The sequence below is a fragment of the Crotalus tigris genome, unplaced genomic scaffold (assembly GCF_016545835.1).
Source record: "Crotalus tigris isolate CLP2741 ecotype Arizona unplaced genomic scaffold, ASM1654583v1 scf7180000018970.2248101, whole genome shotgun sequence".
Taxonomy (NCBI): domain Eukaryota; kingdom Metazoa; phylum Chordata; class Lepidosauria; order Squamata; family Viperidae; genus Crotalus; species Crotalus tigris.
This window is the reverse complement of record NW_024097302.1, coordinates 1,275,310-1,296,318: the sequence shown is the minus strand read 5'-3', so window position 1 is coordinate 1,296,318 and position 21,009 is coordinate 1,275,310. Positions and strand designations below refer to the sequence as shown.

At 34.7% G+C, this 21,009-nt stretch overlaps 1 protein-coding gene across 4 annotated transcripts in view; it reads right to left on the bottom strand.

The window, feature by feature from the left end:
* The window catches only part of MINDY4B (MINDY family member 4B), a 37,536-nt gene extending 16,527 nt beyond the window's left edge, over positions 1-21,009 (bottom strand). For 3 of the 4 annotated variants that reach the window (XM_039357970.1, XM_039357967.1, XM_039357969.1), the window contains exons 1-6: positions 20,770-21,009; positions 16,676-16,805; positions 16,389-16,416; positions 3,976-4,149; positions 2,720-2,839; positions 1,099-1,193 (exon numbers count right to left, since the gene is read on the bottom strand). In XM_039357970.1, the coding sequence (XP_039213904.1) occupies positions 1,099-1,193; positions 2,720-2,839; positions 3,976-4,149; positions 16,389-16,416; positions 16,676-16,788 (530 nt within the window). In that variant the 5' untranslated portion in view covers positions 16,789-16,805; positions 20,770-21,009. The remainder of the gene's footprint in view (positions 1-1,098; positions 1,194-2,719; positions 2,840-3,975; positions 4,150-16,388; positions 16,417-16,675; positions 16,806-20,769) is intronic. The other variant, XM_039357968.1, reaches the window with a different exon arrangement.

The window sequence follows — 21,009 nt, the reverse complement described above, 5'->3', positions numbered from 1 at the left end:
CCACTGCTTATTATTGTTTAAATTATTTCTCTGTTATACTCTCTGTATTATTTTTCTAATGCAAATTATAAAGTTCCTGTCTATTCATAACTTGCAGTGGAAATTGCTCTTTAGTGCTTCTCCACTGGACAGAGATATGACAGCAAATTAACATGTACATGAATTAAATTGATGCTGTTAAACAGAGTGATTCTACTTGGGAGTTCTGTTGCAAATCTACTCCTCAAATTTAGGACAGAGTACTGTCTGAAAGATGAAGTTACATATGGTTAATTAAAGGAATATTGAAGGAGGTTACATTCCTTCTCTGGACTTGTGAGAGAAGAGTGGGAGATCAGAGGCTTGCTGCCCTTCACATGAAAATAGGTGCAATTTTAGAGCCATATGGGATCCCATTAAGCCTTGGGTGTGGTCATCAAGACCTCCAAATTCTATGAGCAATGAATGACTGGAGAGACATATAATTACGTTTCAATTTTAATTAAATTCAAGAGTAAATGAAATAAAATCAGATTTAGATGTTACCTGTGACTTTGGGCACTGAAATCCATGGCAGACCACTCAAAGGCTAACTGAGGCTTTCAGTCCAGACAAAGTGGTGTCTCTCTGCTCTAAGTTATGATTTGCAAATGCTATTACAGGTAGTCCTCGACTTACAACAGTTTTACAATCAGAGTTACAATAACACTGAAAAAAGTGATTTATGACCTTTTGTCACACTTACGACCATTACAGTATCCCCATGTCATCTGATTAAAGTTCAAATGCTTGGTAACTGACTCATATTTATGAGAGTTGCAGTGTCCTGGGATCATGTGATCACTTTTTTTGCGACAAGCAAAATCAATGGAGAAGTCAGATTCATTTAACAACTGTGTTATTAACTTAACAACTGCAGTGATTCACTTAACAACTGTGGCAAGAAAAGTTGTAAAATGGGGCCAAAACTCACTTAACAACTGTCTTGCTTAGCAACACAAATTTTGGGCTTAATTATGACTGTAAGTTGAGGAACATACCTGTACTATGTTCTTCCTGATTCATCTAGAAATTAATAAATAAAATTCTCCCCCATCCCAGATGTATACATTTCCTTACCTTTGAAGGGAGATATTTTCTTCTTTGTTTTGTACAAACAAAAAGTGTTTCATGATGTGAACCTGAACTGCCATCTGGATTGCTGTGGCTCCTCCCTAAAAAAACAAAACCAAGAGTGAATTGCTCTGTGATTTGCTTACACTGTGATACAAATTCAGTGTATTGGGGACCTTCTCCAATGCTTACAGGAGACTGAGCTTTGAGCAACGTACATTCCCAAGCTCTATTTAGAACAATAGTGGGCAAACATTTTTCCAAATCATGAAATTAAACAAAAAGCTATTAATTCCTTGCTTTCTGCTTAGGCAGGAAGAAGGTATCAAGCTGAGGTCTTGGAAATCATAGAGCTGGCCAGATCCAGGAAGTACAATATCACAATTTTAGTATGTATAATATTTTCCAGATTTACATAACTGTATAAATCAGGTGGCATACATGTTTAATAAATATTGCTCATATTATTTATTTATTTATTAGTTTTTTTCATATTATTTTTATAAATATCTCAAAGCAGCAAATAGTCTTTTCTCCTCTTATTTTCCTTACAATAACAAGCTTGGTAGGCTGAGAAAAAAAAATTACTGGCCTAAAGTTACCCAGACACATTTCATGCCTAGGGCAGGACTAGAATTCACAGTCTCTTGGTTTCTAGGCCAGAATCTTAATCAAGACAACAAACTGGCACTTGTTATTATGAATATGTTTTGAGTTTGAAAGATGAATATTGCCAACATAAAGTTGGCATGCTTTTCTTGGCTTTACATGACAAACTTCAGAGCAGTTACAGTAGTTCCTAGAGTCAGCTGGAAACGTCTGAACCTATATAGGATGGATTTACCAATTCCCTTTCTAGAAAATGCAAATGTACTTTAAAATCACATAATCGGTTAAGAAAGTCTTCTCCAACGTGCTAGACTTTGTGCAAGCATCTATTTTCCATATGTTGTTCTGGATCCTGAACTAAGATGCTTTGTAATTCAAGACCAGACAGGGACAACTCAACGAAGATGGTTATAAAGCAAATATTTATTCCAGGAATACTTGGCAGAACTCACGATTCTGTAGTTTCATCTGGAAGCTGTACATTTGTCCATTTTTGTAGGTAAAATCAGTAATTCCTCCATATTCACTTTAGCCTGGTTACAGGCGATGTCCATGCGTGCGGCATGATTGGTTTTGCACAAAGACAATTAAACACGAGCTGGCACGTAGCCAGGATATCCTGTGATGAACTTAGTAGTTCCTCCCACTGACGTATTAACATAGGATTCACTGAACAGCTAAAACTACATTACCCATAAGCCATCTCTTAAGGAGACAGCACTTAACCCTTTAAATGCCAAACATTCTAACATACAGTTCTCATCTAACTAGCCAGTCCAGAACATATGTACTAGATTTTGTGTAAGTATCCATTATGGCAACCCACAGAATGCTGGTCTAAAGATATACAATTCTCTAAGTGAGAAAGATTGCTTGCAATCCATTTTTATTATTCCAGAAAAGAGAAGACAGAAATAATTGAAATAGATGGATGTGGCTTTGGTTGGACCTTTTAGTAAATAGGTGAGATCCTGATAAAATACTTATCAGTTAAAAAACAAAGTTGGGCAAACATTACCTTATCCATCTCTAAGGCATAGGCCAAATCAGTAAAAGGGTGGTGAAACCTGAAATATGATTTTTTCCATTCATAGTTGAAGACTTGAAATGTGTTTCCAAATAACATCCTTCGCAATTCCTTTGAATGGTAAAAATAGATTTATTTAGTATACCATTAAGCTGGCCAACAATCAAAGAGCTCTTGATGATGTTATTAAAAATCTCATATATACAATCATTGTAGGACATAATAATAAGAGAGCCAAGCAAAAACAAAAAAGCCCTGGAGCCAAACTATATAGAGGTAGAAGAAAAAGCAAAATAAAATCACTATCTCACGAAGCAATCAATAAAACCATTCTTAAGATGTCATAGAGAGTAAAGAGCTTTGCCTCTGTTTTATATTAGTCCTTCTAAGCAGCCATGCCAAAACAAGGGAATTCCATGGCATGCAGCTTTTTGTTTTGCAACCTTTGGCAGTGAAAATTGGGCATTGGTTAAACATCTTAAGTCCCAGACAGCCAAATAGGAATGGCAATAACCCCAAGTTAGTCCTTGCTGTAGCCCTGAAACCCCTTTAAACTGATCCCTTCCAAGGCAGTTCATTAAATATAATTTTAGTGGCCTATCTCCAGAACAACACTACAGCAACAAAATAAACAGAGGCAGGTTATCCCTAATGTTTAAGGGGTGCTGGAAATCACTTTCAAACAGATTGTGGTAGTCAACAGGAATAAACAGGTAATAGCACTGGAACTAGAGGATGCAAAATCATGGAGATCACAGTAGTTATGTTCATTTGATTTGCTAGTCTGAGTTAAATTAGATTATAATATACAAGTCAACTATGTCTTAGCATGCTATGTGAACCAGGCTATCATATTAAATCATAATATGGTTTGGTTGGTTGAGCATCACTTGTTAGGCAAACAAAGCAGTTGTGTTTCATTAATCTTGGTTTATATGCTAGTTAGTAGCAGAGGGTGACAAAAACAGAAAACCCTTCTTCACCAAAATAACTCATGTAATTTTAGACGTGAAGCACCATCTTTGGTTGTGAGATCCAGTTCTAATGTCTACATTGCTCTATACCTAATGAGGTATCAGGTTTGTGCATTTCAAGTGATCATTCTCCATAAACATCTGTTTTAATTATTCTAACAGTGGTATACTGCAGTCTGCATCCAAACAGCGTGGCTGGATAAGAATTCTCTGTTTCCTTAATTCTGGCAAGATTAAGTTTCAACTCATGCTTAATTGATAAGATCTGCCTACCAGAGCCATTTCCAATGAGATGGGATGCCCTCCTAGGTCTGATGAAACAATTACAGCTTTGGGAATTGAATATAGAGTATTAAATGGAAACCTGCTCTGTTCTGAGGGGTTTTTATTTTGAGATGTTCCAGAAGCATCTTCTTTATCATTATCACATTTACAGTCTTGGTATTTCTGAAAAAGGTGAAGAAAGGGACAAACAGAAACATGACAGCATTTTAACTGCAAGGTAATAACAAGGTTTTCGTATTAATTTCAACCATTGGTTGAAAATTCAATTCTTTAAGATGCAACATCTTTAAAAAGATGACAGTAATTTAAAGGCAAACAGTATTGTTCCTTTGCAGAAAGTACAGTTTGTACAATAATAATGTGGGTACTTTGTTAGCTTGAACAAATTTCCTTAGAAGCAAATTCCATTGAAATATTTGGGGTTAGGAGGTTCAGAATGAGCTTTCACAATTACCCCTGAGCTACATACAGTACATTGTTCCATTTATAATCTGATTCATGTATTATAGTATACAGCAAAATTAACTAGTTAAAAATAATCAACTCCTTGAATTCCCAAGCATACATGGCAGTTTTCCTTTCTGTTTTAAGAAAGAAAAGACAAATATTTGTCTTACTTACAATTTGATTCCTTTTTACTTCCTCCTGCAATATTTCTATATAACTCAGCTTGGAACCTACCCATCTTTTGAGCTGGCTTAGTTTTACTCTGCTATCCATAGCTAACGGAGAGAATGAAAGACGTCACAATTTATCAAGTGACTGGTGGCACTTAAAAAGGAGAACAGACTTAGTACAATATTCTGAATTACTCAAGAAAAGTGATCTTATTTAGAAATAAATGTCAAAGTAACCATACCACAAGTAATCCTGGAAATAGAGATATGGTCTTCATACAGAAATTTTGAATGATTCTCCAGTCTCCACATAAGTTAATAGTTATTTTAAATAGTTCTTTTTAAATTTGTTTTTGAGTGAAGCCTGATTGTGAGCCATGTAGTCTATTTATATGGATAAAGAGTAATCGCTGCACTCCTGAACTAAGTAGATCTCAATTTTGCTGTTTATTCTAAAACAGCCATATGCATGGTTTATACATCCATTCTGTTAATATTTATTCACTTACATAAACATTGGCTGACTCAAAGTATTTTGGGTGGATTTTTTTTTTAAAAAAACATGCTCTTACTCTGATCCAACATGAGGAATCCAGCTATCAAATTTGAAAGTATCTTTAAACGATTAATGTTGTGCAGGAATGTGCATTTATACATATATTCATACATACCCATCATATTATTTCTTTTCAGAGAAAGCTACATTATACGAAGTTCAGAAAGAGTAACAAAAGAAAGTAGTAAAAGAAAGACAGGAAATAAAAAGAATAGGAAATCTAATTAAATCTAGTTTATTATTTAAAGCTAACCCATTTTTCATCCTTTATTATGAAATTTCTTCATCACTTTCCCCATCTTTAGTAAATAAACTATTAAGATACAGAATTTCATTTAATTTCTGTAATTTTCATTTCTTTAGGTATAGCTTGCAATCTTTTACTCTGTTTCCAACAACAACTATTTTGGCTTTTGATGTATTGCATCATACAATTCATTTAACATTTGCAAATCATTTGAATTTTCTACCAGCAAAATGGCATCATCTGTATTCAAAGTACACACACGTTCCTGTCTCCATGAACACAACTCTAACATTATCACATATTAGACTTGTTTGTTTAATGTTATTATAGGTTAAGGAATTATAATTTATTTATAGAGTCCCAATACATTTATCTATAAATACATTAAACAAAAAAGGTAACATAACATATTACTTCCTGCTCAAAACCATTTGCTAGGCATTCTGTTTTACGCTAAAAAAATATTACCCTATTGCATTCATCAACCAATGTTTAATTCATGCAAAATTTTCCATAATTCAAGCCTATTCAGTTCTTCATATGCTTCTCTAAATCAACAAATATACAATATTTTTTTTTTTTTTTTATTGAAATTTTTCAAAAGTTTTACAAATAAGAATCCACCCCCCCTCCCCAACCACCCCACCCCCCCCGACTTCCCAGAACTGAATATAGGATTATTTAACAAATATTTTAAAAATAACATTTGCAATTTATAAAATAATTAATAATAATAATAAAAATCACAGTAATAATATATATAATAATAATATACATAACATAAACTTTAAAATGAATAATATATACTAAAAAAGAAAAAAAAAATAAAAAAAGAAGAGAGAGAGAGAAAGAAGAAAGAAGAAAGTAGACGAAGAATAAAGCATATATATATATAAAAAAAAAATATATGAATAATAATACGTAAAAAAATGTATATATATAAAAAAGAAAAAGAAGAAAGAAAGAAAGAAAAAACAATCATTACAAATTATAAAAAGGCTAAATAATATTTTTCCATATCCAAATTATGTTGTATAAAATTTATCCATTTTTCCCATACCGCAAAAAATTTTTCTTGAGATTGCTCCTTTAAGAAAGCCGAAATCTTTGCCATTTCTGCCAAATACGAAACTTTATGAAACCATTCTTGTAAAGTAGGCAAAGATTCCTTCTTCCAATATTGTCCTATTAACAACCTAGCGGCTGTAATCAAATTTAACATCAATATAACCTCCTTAGCATCACAGTCAATAACAATACCTAGTAAAAATAATTGCGGAGTAAATTTTACCCTCCTTTTAAAAATTCTTTGAATATTCCACCATATCTTAATCCAAAAAGCTTTTATATGCTTACACGTCCACCAAATATGGTAATAGGTAGCATCCAAATATCCACATCTCCAGCATTTCGGCTGTAGATTAGGGTACATAATGGACATTTTCTTTGGGTCAAGGTGCCATCTATAAAACATCTTATAAAAATTCTCTCTTAAATTTTGCGCTTGTGTGAATTTAACATTTCTTATCCAAATAAGTTCCCAAGTATCCATTGAAATCGTTTCACCAATATTCTGTGCCCATTTAATCATACAATCTTTAACTAGTTCAGGTTCTGAATCTAATTCCACTAAAACCCCATAAACTCTCTTAATATGGGTTGGCCTTTGATCTCTTACTTGTTTTAAAAAAATTTCATCTTCTCTAAGCCAGCCCATTTTACAATCCATCTTCCATCTATCCACTATTTGTCTATATTGGAACCATGAATAAGTTAAATTTTCATGTGTTAATTCTTCCAAAGATTTTAACTGCCAGTCTTGGCCATCCCATCTTAGTAACTGTACGTAAGAGACCTTGTCCATATTTACCCCTTTCCTTATACCTTCTATGGCATGCCGAGGTATAGCCCATAATGGTATTTTGAAGTCACTTTTATAATACTTTCTCCACACTCTTAGCAAAGAGTTTCTTATAATATGAGACTTAAAAACCCAATCCACTTTTTTATTAAATATTAAATAGGCATGCCATCCAAAAAGTAGGTCCCAGCCTTCCAAATGAAGTATTTCTGTATTTGTTAAATTCACCCAGTCGCTAATCAATGTCAATACTACAGCATCATAATACAATTTCATATTTGGTACCTTGAGTCCACCTCTCTCACGAAAATCTTGCATTATTTTAAGTTTCACCCTTGGTTTTTTCCCTGCCCAAACAAATTTATTAATACCTTTTTGCCATTCATCTAAATTACGTTCGTTCTTTAAAATAGGTAACATTTGAAACAAAAAAATAAACTTTGGCAGGACATTCATTTTAATAACTGCAATTCTGCCCATAAGGGATAACTGTAAATTATTCCAGTTTTTTAAATCCTTCTGTACCTCCATCCACAGCTTTTCATAATTATTTTTATACAATTTTACATTAGAAGCAGATAATGTAACCCCCAAATATTTTACCTTATCAACAATTTCAAAGTCTGTTAAGTTAACTAGAGCCTGTTTATCACCATTAGTCATATTTTTAGCTAATATTTTGGTCTTATTATTATTAATTTTAAAGCCAGAAACACGTCCATATTGTTGAATCAATTGTAATAATTTCACCACCGAAGAAACAGGTTGAGACAAAGTAACAACCAAGTCATCTGCAAAGGCTCTTAATTTATATTCTTTTTTATTAATTTCTATTCCTTTTATTTCTTGAGACTCCCGAATTTTAATCAACAAAATTTCCAGTGTTAAAACAAACAATAACGGAGACAATGGGCATCCCTGTCTTGTTCCTTTTTCTATTACAAAAGCCTCTGACAAACCCCCATTTACAATAATTTGAGCAGTCTGTTTTTGATATATATTGGATAATACTTGTAATATATTTTGTCCAAAATTCATCTCCTTAATTAAACACAGCATAAACTGCCAATTCACTTGGTCAAAGGCTTTTTCAGCATCCAAAAATATCAGGCCTGCAGAGACTTGGTTATTCTTTTCTAAATACTCTAATAAATTAATAATTTGTCTAACGTTATTCTTCATATACCTTCCAGTTATAAAACCCGATTGATCCCTATGTATAAACTGCTGCAAGATCCCCATAAGCCTGTTAGCTAAAATTTTTGCAAAAATTTTATAATCCACATTTAAAAGAGATATAGGCCTATAATTTTTAGGCAAAGTAAGATCTTGACTATCTTTTGGAATCAATGATATAAATGCATTACGCCAGGATGGAGGGATCTCTAACCCCTGTAATAAATTATTAAACAGTTCACACAACGGTTGAATCATCTCTTCTACTAAAGCTTTATAATAAATAGATGTCAACCCATCCGTACCCGGCGCTTTGCCCAATTTCAATTGTTTAATAGCTGTAACAATTTCTTCCTTAGTAATTAAACCATTAATCTTTTTTTCCTGATCTTCTGTTAATTTAGGAAAGTTAACTTTGCCTAAATAATTATTTATATCTGTAATTTGAATATTAGTACCCTTATATAATTTTTGATAGTATTCTAAAAAAGATTTCTTAATCAATTCTTTCTGATAAACCAATTTACCATTATAATTTATTTTATCTATATTCCTCTGTTTCTGTTTTTTTCTTAACTGATAAGCCAACCATCTCCCTGGTTTATTAGCATTACAAAATGTATTTTGTTTCATAAATAGCAAATTAGTTGCAGCTTGATCAGCCATCAGCATGTTAAATTGTGTTTTTAACAATTTTAAAGCTCCTTTAACCTTTTCATCTAAGGGATTTGAAATTAAAAGTTTCTCTTTTAATTTAATCTCCTCTTCCAAGTCTTTCCGTTTCTGAGTCTGTTTCTGTCTATGCAAATTATTCATTTTTATCAAAATACCACGCATAAAAGCTTTACTTGCATCCCAGACCATTGACATTGATGTTCCCTTGTTCATATTTAAAGTAAAATATTCCTTTAAACATTCCTTTAATTTATGAACATTTTTTTCTTGTTTAAATAAATTCTCATTCACCCTCCAGGATCTCCTATCTTCCTTCTCTACAAACAGTTCCATCCAAACTGGACTATGATCGGACAATGTCCTAGGAAAAATTTTTACATTCTTCACCCTGTTGTATAAATCTGTTGTGATCAAAAAGAAATCAATTCTTGAGAAAGATTGGTGTCTATCTGAGAAAAACGTAAAATCCTTTTCTTCTTGATTACGTTCACGCCAATAGTCTCTCAATTCCCAATCTTCTTTCATATCAAAAAAGGCTTTAGGTAATTTAGCCTGTTTAAAAAAGGTAGAAGAGCCTTTTTTGTCCATTTGTATATCTAAGACACCATTCCAGTCTCCCATTAAAATCACAGATCTATAGTCCAACAAAGTTATTTTCTGATGTAGTAACCTATAAAATTGCTCCTGTTGCTGGTTTGGTGCATACAACCCCACAATAAGAATTTTCTTGCCATATAAACCAAGTTCAAGCATAACATATCTTCCGTAAGGATCTGATTCTAACAAGGTAGCAGATAAATTCTGTTTAACATAGATTACCACACCCCCTTTCTTCCCAGGGGCGGGAGATACAAAATGAGATCCCAAGCGAGGATTATTTAAATATTTTTGATCTTTAGCTGTAATATGAGTTTCTTGCAAGCAAATAATATCATTGTTATGTTGTTTCAAATAGTGGTAAATTTTTTTTCTCTTTTGAGGAATGTTTAATCCATTAACATTCCAGGACAGGAGCTTTGCCATCTCCCTTGGCCTTCAGCCTGGAGAAGATCCGCTCAAATTCTGCTGCTGATGAATATGTAGCAGAGCTTTTGGGTCTTGCTCCTCCCACCGGCACTGAAGCAATTTGCTGAGTAGATTCTTCAATTTCTTTTTCTTTTTCTTTTTTCTGTTGTTCTTTTTCTTTACGTTTATGTGCTGCACGGGTCATTCTCTGTTCTTTAACCTCTGGTTGAGACATCCATACCACCTGTCCAGCAGTCATCATCCCTGTACCTTCAGATTTCTGTTCCATCTCTTTGTCACTCAAGACTTTATGCATCATGGGCAAAGGAGAGCCTGCTCCCAGGACCGTTTTATAAAATTCCTTAGCTTTAGCAACTGTATTAAGTCTATAACGTGTCCCCGCATGGCTCAAAACAATGCCCATCGGAATCTCCCATCTAAATGGCATTTGTCTTGCTTTAAGTTCATTTACTAAAAAAGCAAAATCTTTTCTGCTTCTTAAAATTTTAGGTGGAATTTCCTTTAAAATAATAATATCTTGGGCAGCAATCTGAAATCTTTTATTATAAAAAGTTTGTAGAATCTGATTTCGCAAAGACTTCTTAGCAAAATATATCACCACATCTCTAGGCAAATTCCTCTGTTTTGCAATCCAAGAATTAACTCTATAAATTCTTTCCACATCCCCACGTAACTCTTCTTTATCAATATTCAAAATAACAGCCAAGTCATTAATCACCATTTCCATCAAATCTTGAGTTTTATCTTCTTTCAGACCCCTTATTCTCAAAGCATATTCCATCTGTCTATACTGGAACATAAGAATATCATCTTGTGAAGTCTCCACTTTTTTCTCCATATCTTGAAATTTATAATCCAAAAGTTCAACTGTTTCTTCAATTTCCTCTACTCTGGAGTCCAGCTTCACAACCACTGAGGCCATTCCAGATAGAGCTAGAAGTATATCATCCCTCAAAATAGCATTATTCTGTTCTAAAAGCTCCTTCATCTCTTTCTTCATTTCCTCCTTAGTTTCAGATTTATTCTGGTCCAAAAGTTGTTTCATTTCCTCCCTAAACTGTGAGACGGCACTTACCATTATTTCTTTAATGTCTTGTGCTGATGTGCCAGATGGGGGAGGTGAAGGTGGAGTGGATTTAGGTTGCTGCACTGAGGGTATTATTTTAAGTTGTTGTTGCACAGTAGAAGTAGCAGGAGAAGAAGTTACTTTAGAAGCTGCAGTAGCTGGTTGTCGTTTTGAAGCCATTTTAATTTATCTTCCTTTCTTCTTAAAAATACCGATAAAAATAAGTAATCCAAAAAAAAATTAAAAATAAGATAAAATAGAATAAAATAAGATCAATCTAAAAGTCCCCAAGAATAAAAAAGTAAAAAAGTAAAAAAAAAGCAGTATTAAACAACAATTCAGCCGATCCGTCTTTTAAAGGAAAAAACTTTCAAAACGCCATTTTACTTTCACTCTCACTTTTCCGCCCGAAAAAAAAGAGAAAGCTCAAAAAAATAAAGAAAAATCAGCACATACTAAATAAACTAAATAAACTAAAAAAAAATAAAATAAAGCTAAACTATAAATAAAATCCTTTAAACAGTTCTGTCCGGTTTAAGATTACTCACGGTTTCTTTAAGTACGGAGATGGTAGCGGCGTCTCGCTTTGTTTCCGAAGAAACAAAGACAGCTGAGAGGCGGAGAAGGCAATGAACTCCGAGGGAACCCTCTTTCTACCCCCCTAAAAATAAAAATCCAGGGAGAGTTAAGAGGTTCTACCTCTATTCATGCGATCTCTACCCCTTCCCTTCGCCCGGGAAGGGGATTGCGAGCCGCGGGCCAGCTGGTAAACGCTGTGCTCCGCGGATCTGACACCTTCTCAGGAGGACGGCTACAAAGTAGCCGCCATCTCCACCGCTTTAACCACCGGAAGTCAAATATACAATATTCATATATTTCTCACTGAACTGCTGAAGAGTTAAATATGGTCTATGACCGCCTTTTAGGTGTAAACCTGCCCTGTTTGCCCAACTATTGGTATTATTACTACTTATACTTATTAAGTCAGAATTCTTTAAAATTCCTGTCCAAGAATAATTAATAAATTAATCCATGTGTAGTTTTTCTATTGCCCCATATTATCTCCCCCCTTTCTTTTTTCTTTTTTTACGAAGGAACAATAATGGCATTCTTCCAACCAAAAGGGGTGGATCCTGACATTATAGGCTGAAAGAGTGTGACTGGCTGAAAGTCACCCAGCTGACTTTTATGCCTCAGGTAGAAGCAGAACTCATAGTCTGCCTTAACCACTAGACCAAACTGGTTCTCTAATCCACTGTAAATCTACATTATTTTATTATTTTATCAATCATTTTTTTCATATTTCCAATTAGCACAACTCATAGAATCAAACAGCCATAGAATTGGAAAGAATCTTCAGGGTCATCTAGTCCAACCCCATGCTTTATTTCCAGGGAAGGAAAAATCATCACTTCATGTGGAACCTCCTGTTCTACTGCCTGAGAGTTTATACCAGTGGTTCTCAACCTTTTTAATGCCACGACCCCCAACCGGTCGTAAGTCAAGGACTACTCAACTGGTGCAGCACCGTTTGCAGAATGGGACTTTTGGCGGGCTCAGCAGGGTAGAGACAGCCTGGACAATTCCTATTGGCTTTTGAAAGCCTATAGAATTAGACTCTATTCAAGAGAGTCTATTCTATTGGCTTTCAAAAGCCAATAGAATAAAAGGGAGTAGCACAGCTAAGGAAAAGGGGAAAAGAAAATGGCAGACTGCGTTGTTTGGCAACCCCCGTGAAATGGTCGTTCGACCCCAAATGGGGTTCCGACCCACAGGTTGAGAACCACTGGTTTATACCATCAGGAAACTTCTGGTATTTGAAAATCTTTCTTTCAATTGTCTCTCTTGTAGACTGAATGAACCCAGATACCTTAACCATTCATGTACACTTGGTTTACAAACCCCTCATCTTCATGGTAGCCTTGTTTTGAACTCATCTAATTCATCACTATCCTTTTTGAACTGGACACATTATTCAAAATAGGGTCTGACTGGATCAAAATGGAGTGAATAGTTACTGTGATCAGGACCAATGTTTTTGTTTATTAACCCCAGATTAGCATTTGCCTTTTGGCAGCTGCATTACACTGCAAGCTAAGGTTTAACTTGTGGTTGATAAGGACACTGGATACTTTTCACATGTACTATTGCCAACATGGGTCTCCTGCATTCTATAGAATCACCCTGTGATAAAATGGATGGTCAATATATTTAATAAATAAAGAAATTTTGCAACATTTATTATTAACATATTTCTGCTTTCATTTTTTCCTTCCAAAATGAAGAATTTTACAGTTTTCCTTGAATTTCGTGCTGTTCATTTCAACCCACAATTCAAATATCTAGATTTTTAAAAAATCTCTTCCTGTTAAAGTATTACCCAGCTGCAGCAGTTTTGTACTATCTGCAGAGCTGATAAGGAACTCCTTAACTGCCTCATTTCAGTCACTGATGAAGGTACAGAATAGCTTAGAATCCATTACACATACTATGGTATTCCATTTGATATCTCCTTCCTAGCTGAAATGGAACTATTAACAAGGATGCTTGGGTACAATATCTTAGACAATTATCAGTCCATCAACAGTAGTATCATCTAGCTATGCTTTACCATTGTATTAAGGAGCATATCATGAGCAACTTAGCTGAAAGTTTGGCTGAGCTCCAGGTACAATACGCATATGGTTTTCTGATCTACTAAAGTAGTAATGCTACTGAAGGTAAATCCAGCATGGCTGATTTGCAACTGAACCTTTACTAGCTCCTGCATATCCGACCAGATCCAAATATGATGATGAGGTCTTTTCTCACCTCTTCTTTTTTTTCTATTTTTGTTCATTTGGGGTTTGTACAAGCTCTCTGAAAGTTCTCAAACACTATGAGAGTTAAAATGATTCCATGATCATCTTCACTATTTCCTTCATTTAAGTCAGCTAAGTTGTCTCTTGCTCTCTATCCTAAACTGTACATCTATCCTAAGCTGCAGTTTTCTCCTTCATCCAGTGCAGAATGAAAATAAAGCTAGTGCTCTATTTCTCTTCAGAGAGAACACAGGCACAAAATAGAAGTTAAGAAATTCTACATTCTTATCATTACCTATTACTAATTCATACTTTCTCCTCACAATGGAACTATAGTCTCTGGCTGTCTATTTGTTTCTAACATAGTCAGAGAACACTCTGTTGTTTTCAATATCTCTTAAAACCTCAGCTCATTCTGAAATTCAGACTTTCCAACAAAATTCCTACATATTATGGACACTACCTAATATATATTTGGTTATAAGCTTATCCTTCCATTTCCTGTAGAAGAAGGGGCTTATTTCTCTTCAGCATTTTAGAGAACTATATATGTATCTCATTATCACTATTGTATACCACTTTGAAAGGAGTGCATCAAATGCAGAAAAGCTTCATCTACATTTTTTGCTTGTCCAGTGAGGTCTTTAATAATGGCATTACTTTTCTTTTTGTCTTCTTTTATTCTCACCAAAACCTATCTGTCTGTCTGTCTGTCTGTCTGTCTGTCTCTCTCTCTCTGTCTCTCTCTCTGTCTCTCTCTCCAGCACAAGCATCTTTTTCTGTTGAGTCTGTTCCTTCCAAAGGTACTGTATGTGTCAATCACAGGCATCCTGCTGCTATGTTTCAGTCAAGCCTAACACAACATACTTGTCTTCCTGACTACACACATTTCTATGAACTCTATAATGGAATTATTTTCACATTTTTTCAAGCAGCTTTCATATCCTCTTTCTTTACATCCAATTCATCTGTTTTCTATTACATCTTCATACAAGACTCATACTTTCTCCTTTGACAATCATTTTGTTTCTATTCTAAAGTCTTTCCCTTTCTTCTACTGTATATCATTTTCTCACGATGCCTTCCTGACAATGCCAAAATTCTGATCCACATTCAAAACCTGTCATCAACCTTTCTATTTGTTTACAAAAATAGATCTACACTTAAACCAAGATTTCAAAACATCAGACAACAAAGTAGATACTTAACAGTCATCAAGTTTTGATTTTTTTTTCTCCCATCCACTTCTATTGCCTAACAGAATAATTTCCTCCCTATCACATTTATTCAGAATGCTGCACTTTCCCTACAAAATACACCCAACTCTTCCTTTTTTTTTTTTGCCAACAACAGGACTGAAATATAAACCATCTCAGTTATGATGTCCCACTTTCATGCATATACATAACCTAGATGACCAAGTCATACTTTTTGAAGTACATTTTAGTCTCTTCATTCATAATTAAACTCACTTATTCACTTTCATGATGACAGCTACTTTAGTGATGACAGCTACTTTTTTGCTGTATTATTTTTTAAAAATATTTTTTATTAAAAGATTTTATAACATAATAAGAATTACATTAAAAAATAAAGTAAATGTGAAAAAGAAAAGAGAGGAAAAGACTAGTCAAAAAAAGGGATAGAGAAAACTAATAAAAGATCACAAAACATGAATATGTATTTTATATGTTTGTGTGTGTGCTTGCGTGTGTGCACGCATGTGCCTGTGGCTTCTGATCTTCTTATCGGCAGTTATGCATACAATTCTAATCAAAACCCTCTCAATGAAATTCCCTTTCTTTTTATGCAAAATGTCCATATCGGATTTTTTACAGTATTGTTGACTACAGACTGCACATTGATTACTTTTTAACTATCATTTTTAGACCACAAATATTACAGATAGGGGCTCTGTCTTATTTGTAAAAATAGAACATAAATTTGTTGATTCAGTGCTGGGGAAGGGCAGAATTGTTTAATTATCCTAAGCACATCCATATTTTTAGAAAAACAAACGTCTAGTTTACTTTAAGGATACTTTAGAAATTGATATAGAAAAACTGAATTACATTTTTTCTCTTAAAATGCACTAGTGATAATACATAAGATATATAAATATGCAAAAGTTTCTAAAATGCATTTAAACTAACGAAAATTGAAAATCAGCTCTGTGTGAAAACATTTTTGAGTGCCCGTTTGAATAATTTCTTTGATTTATTGCACAAGTAAAAGCTCTCATCATCTCCTTTATATTCACGAGCTATTTTTATGAGTAGTTGTTGATGGCTAGATTAATCTACTGATACATTCAATTTTATGTAAGATCAAAGATCAATCTGATCAAAATACTGGAAAAGTATGGAGGACACTTACTTGAAAGGGTCTGTGACTGATCTCCAATCTATGGAGGAAAACACAGTTGAAAATAATCATCTGGCAAATAAATAGCTTATGCATGCATAACCATAAAGATTACCATTCTATATCAAACCACTTCACCTCTTAGTACAGTCATAGAAGTACATAGGGAACATTCCAGTCCTTAACACGTTTATAAAAAAAATCTTCATAAATTATGTGGGTCTTATTTCATAAAAACTTGACCTTAAAGCAATCTAATTTTTAGTACTCATAAAATTATAGAGAAAAAAAAACCTTACCCACGAACGTTGAAAATCTTTCTCCACTTGTCTAGATCTGCTATTTTGCTGGATATCTCTTCCAGCTCCATTTGGACTGAGCTGCACACATCACTAGATGCTTCCTTGTCCATCTGTTTGCTGCACAAAACTATATATTTTCACCATTAGCGTTAAGCTTCCCAGGACATAACAATACTATATCCTCTTTTATATAATTAGCTATCAGAAATGGTTTGAACCTAGGTTTATACCAAAGAACCTTGCCCCCTTTTCTGTCTTCTCATTACACTTACTGTAAACTTAATACGATTGCATTGCAATTAATCTTTCATTAGAGTTGTACATAGCCCTGTGTTTTCTGCCCATTGTATATATAGCATAAATGTTTAATGTAAGACACAGATTTATATAAAAACAGGCTGCAATTACATACGCATTTCAGGGAAATTGGATCCAGTGAAGAAGATTGACAGATTACTTTCATACCACTGGGCAGGCAGCAGCATATGTGAGGATTAATGCTTTATTCAGTTTGCTTGGTGGAATAAAATGAAACCAAAATTGTGCCTTATAACATGAGTAGCCAGTAGTTTATAAGATAATATAGTGAAAAATTTAACCTGAAGATAATATGATCTTTAATGAATATCCCTTATTGACAGGGATATAGTACATAATATATACAGTTCTACATGACATATATGTTAACATTACACATAATGTTAAAATGTGAACAATGCTGGACTTCTCACTTCCAAATATTAGCAGATTCTTTTTCCCTTGTTTTAGATTAGTTTTAGTTATCTGGCATCTCTGTCAGATCTTTGTTGATGTTTCAAGAAAACTATTTAAATGCTTGATTACCTTAGGTCATCATCTGTAAGATTATATTGATGGTGGTGTTGGTATTGATGATAGAAATAGGTTATTGTACATTTTAAAGTCCAAAACTAGAACAGACATGTATCATGACAACTGAGTTCTTAGATTTATCTAGTAGATGAGTCATCTAGAAAACAAGTTACTGGTGACTAATATGAAGCTGATGCTTAATTATGAAATTGTGAATATATTACATATTTAGTTCTTTATTTTAAAAAGGCAATAAAGCAGCAGGTGCATCAGATCTTCTATCTAATCAAATTTTTTTGTCTAAACATTTTCTGTATTTTCATTGAGTAAAATATACCCTCAAACAATTTGATATGCCTGGATCTGATACCACTATGATTTAATTATTTGCCTGGTGATCCAGTACCAGATGAAGTAACCTAACCCAAAAATGTGGGTGAAGATTCCTGCCCAACACAGGGCAGCATTCAACTCCCCAACTTCTGTTTTGTTGTCACTTTTTCAACCTTGTCAGACAGAATTTTGCCGCATACCTCTCCAGGCACACTTACTCTTATTACCTTTCCCTTTATATGGGGAAACAGTAATGGTATTACTTTCAAGCTTCAGGCACAAATGCAGTCTTTATTCACATGGAACAAGCCACTTCACAAGGAAACCAAGTAAACCACAAGGATTTTTAACAGGTAGGATCTTGGTTATATAGAACTCTTTGGGGATGCTATTCCAGAGGTCAGGTGCCTACTTCCTGGGCCCCATCAGGTAACATTGTTTGACTAATGGGATTTGGAGTATGCCCACTCTGTCCAATTATATAGCATGGGCAGGACATTGGGTATCTTAGAAATGTGTGCATTTGTCTCTAAGTTTGGATTGTCTACAAAATGTTTGTTTGTTTTCTGGCATATGTTTTGGCACAGAAAAGAATAAAGTAAAAATCAATATCTGCAAGGGAATGGGATGTCAGAAGGACATCAACAGCTTTAGGGCTGCCTCTTTGGAACATGTGTCATGGCCCCAAAGGGTGGAACTTACACTGCAGTGCTACAATGCCATTTTCATATAATGAAAGTAATGAGTTTCTATGGAAAGGACAGGACAAGATTATTATGGTGAGCAGTAAAATAAACATCATGAGAAAAGCCTATAATTTCAGAATAAGTAAAGTGGTAATGGCCTTCACTGAATGTCTAGATGAAGCATCACTGGAGTTGTTTTAAAGCATGCTACAAACTCAGATCTGAGCAGTAATTGGAGAGCAAATAATTCTTGCTGTTGCTGTCTATTTGGAAAAAAAATCCAGGAGTACTTGGAATGTCCAACTTGGGAGAGAAGAAATTGTTCTTACTATCTTAGTTTCTTTCTTTGCTGATAAACTTAATGCAAATTTTCTTCATAAATTGGATGAAAAGAGAGACAAATATAGAGCTGCCCAGACTACTCTTGTTCTCATTATTGTGCATGATATCTACAATTTTTTTCCCATTAACTCTCTCTCTATATATCTTACACCCTTCCATGTTGGGCTGTCTCTGCATATAGTGGGAAGCAGAAACACCATACACTGAATGGCACAACCAGGTAGCTGGCCTTGTGTACAGGAACATCTGTACAGAATATGGACTGGGCTGTCCTAAGTCTTGATGGGAGATTCCACAGAAAAAGAAAATAAGAGGGCTAAGGTCCTGTGGCATTTCCAGATCCAGTTCCAGACAGACAAGCAGGTACTGACAATCAATGAGACATTGTGGTAGCAGGTAAAGACCCAAAGATAGCACTGGTGATAGATGTAGCAACAACAGGGAGATAGGAGTATGAGAAACTGGAGAAGTGACAGGGCCTGACGGAGGAACAGGAGAGGATGTAAAAATAAAGGCCAAAGTAGTTTTAGTGGTGGTAGGAACACTATGAATCCTCAGTGGGAGACTATGACTATGAATCCTAAGTGGGAGACGTTCTAACAGATCCCAGGAGTGACAAAATCAGAGCTGTCTGTCCAGAAGAGTACAGTGTTAGGAACAGCTAAGATCCTACACAGAACCTGATAGAGGACCTGAAATTGAGGAAGATACAGTGTAAGGGTAAAAAGGGAATATACACACATAAGGGTAAGAAGGAACACACACACACACACACACACACACACACACACACACACACACCCCTCTGTATACATAGACATATGTACATATAATATACAGCTGGATAGGGTATGGTTAGAAGGCTGCCTTCAGTGTGGGAGAGTGGGGTTCAATCTAACCTATCTTATTTCTCCTTGGGCAGAACCCGTAATGCTTCATTGACCTATATCAAAATAAGAGAGTTACATAATCGGATGTCACCATGATTAACAAGGTTTGCATCTGATGTCTAGGAACCAGAACAGTCTTATGATAAATGAGCTATTGGACCAAGCTATTCATGGACAAGAGAACCAAAAATTGACGGAGTGCCACTATAATAGTAGACCTAATGAGAGGGGATATATGAAATGTATGAGGCAACTATGGAGGAGAGAAAATGTGCATCCACACACTCTGAGAAACAGCTAGTTACCCAGTGCTTCAACATAGTGAAGAGGAAGATACTCTCACAATTTGAGATAGACCTACTACACATTACATCCCATATTCAAGAAGAACAACTGGATGTACAGCCAACCTCTGAAGTTGGAACATCACTAGCACCGTCTCCATTACAGAGCACAACAGATGATATGAGGCATAAGATCATAGATAAACTAGCTACAATCAACCCATGAGACCAGTTACCAAGAGTCAGAGAGAAGTACCATCAGGCCTTCACAACAATCCCTACTGCCACAATAACTTAAACCAATACATTATAACTGCTGTCATTCTGGATATGCTTAACCACACAATAAAGAAGAACAGCAGTACAAACCTCTCCAGAAAATGAGGTTGGAGGCTAAAATAAGGCAACTCAGAGAGTTGTTAGTAACTGGTGGAATTACAGAAAGGTATGAAGATAAGACTTGAGTACTGAAAAAAATACTGACTCTATTTTAAGCCCTCAAGATTGCTAAACAAAGGCTCACAGCAGTGGCTACAAGGCTAGGAGATACATTAGAGAAACAGAGGTCAAGATAAATGTCTTGTTCTCCCTAGAACCATCCAAGGTGTATTCCCAACTGTAGGGTAATAATATAGTAACAGCAGTGTCACCAACAGCAGTTAGCCTAAGCACACAATCATTCCTTTAAATTAAATGGACTATATAAATATTGGTTTTATACTCACACTCCCTTTCCTGCTCACTGTTAGAGAGATTTCTATTTGCTGTTTACTGTGGCATTGCAACCAATTATTCAAACCGTCTTCATTTTTAGCTTCTCTTTCTTCTTTCTCAACTACTCCATTGATTTTCCTACTTGCCAATTGATGTCCAAGGAAGGGACCAAAATTCTCTATCTCCATTCTGCTAAAAGCTACATCTGCATTTTCATCATAAATTACCACCAGTCTTTAATGTTCACTGGA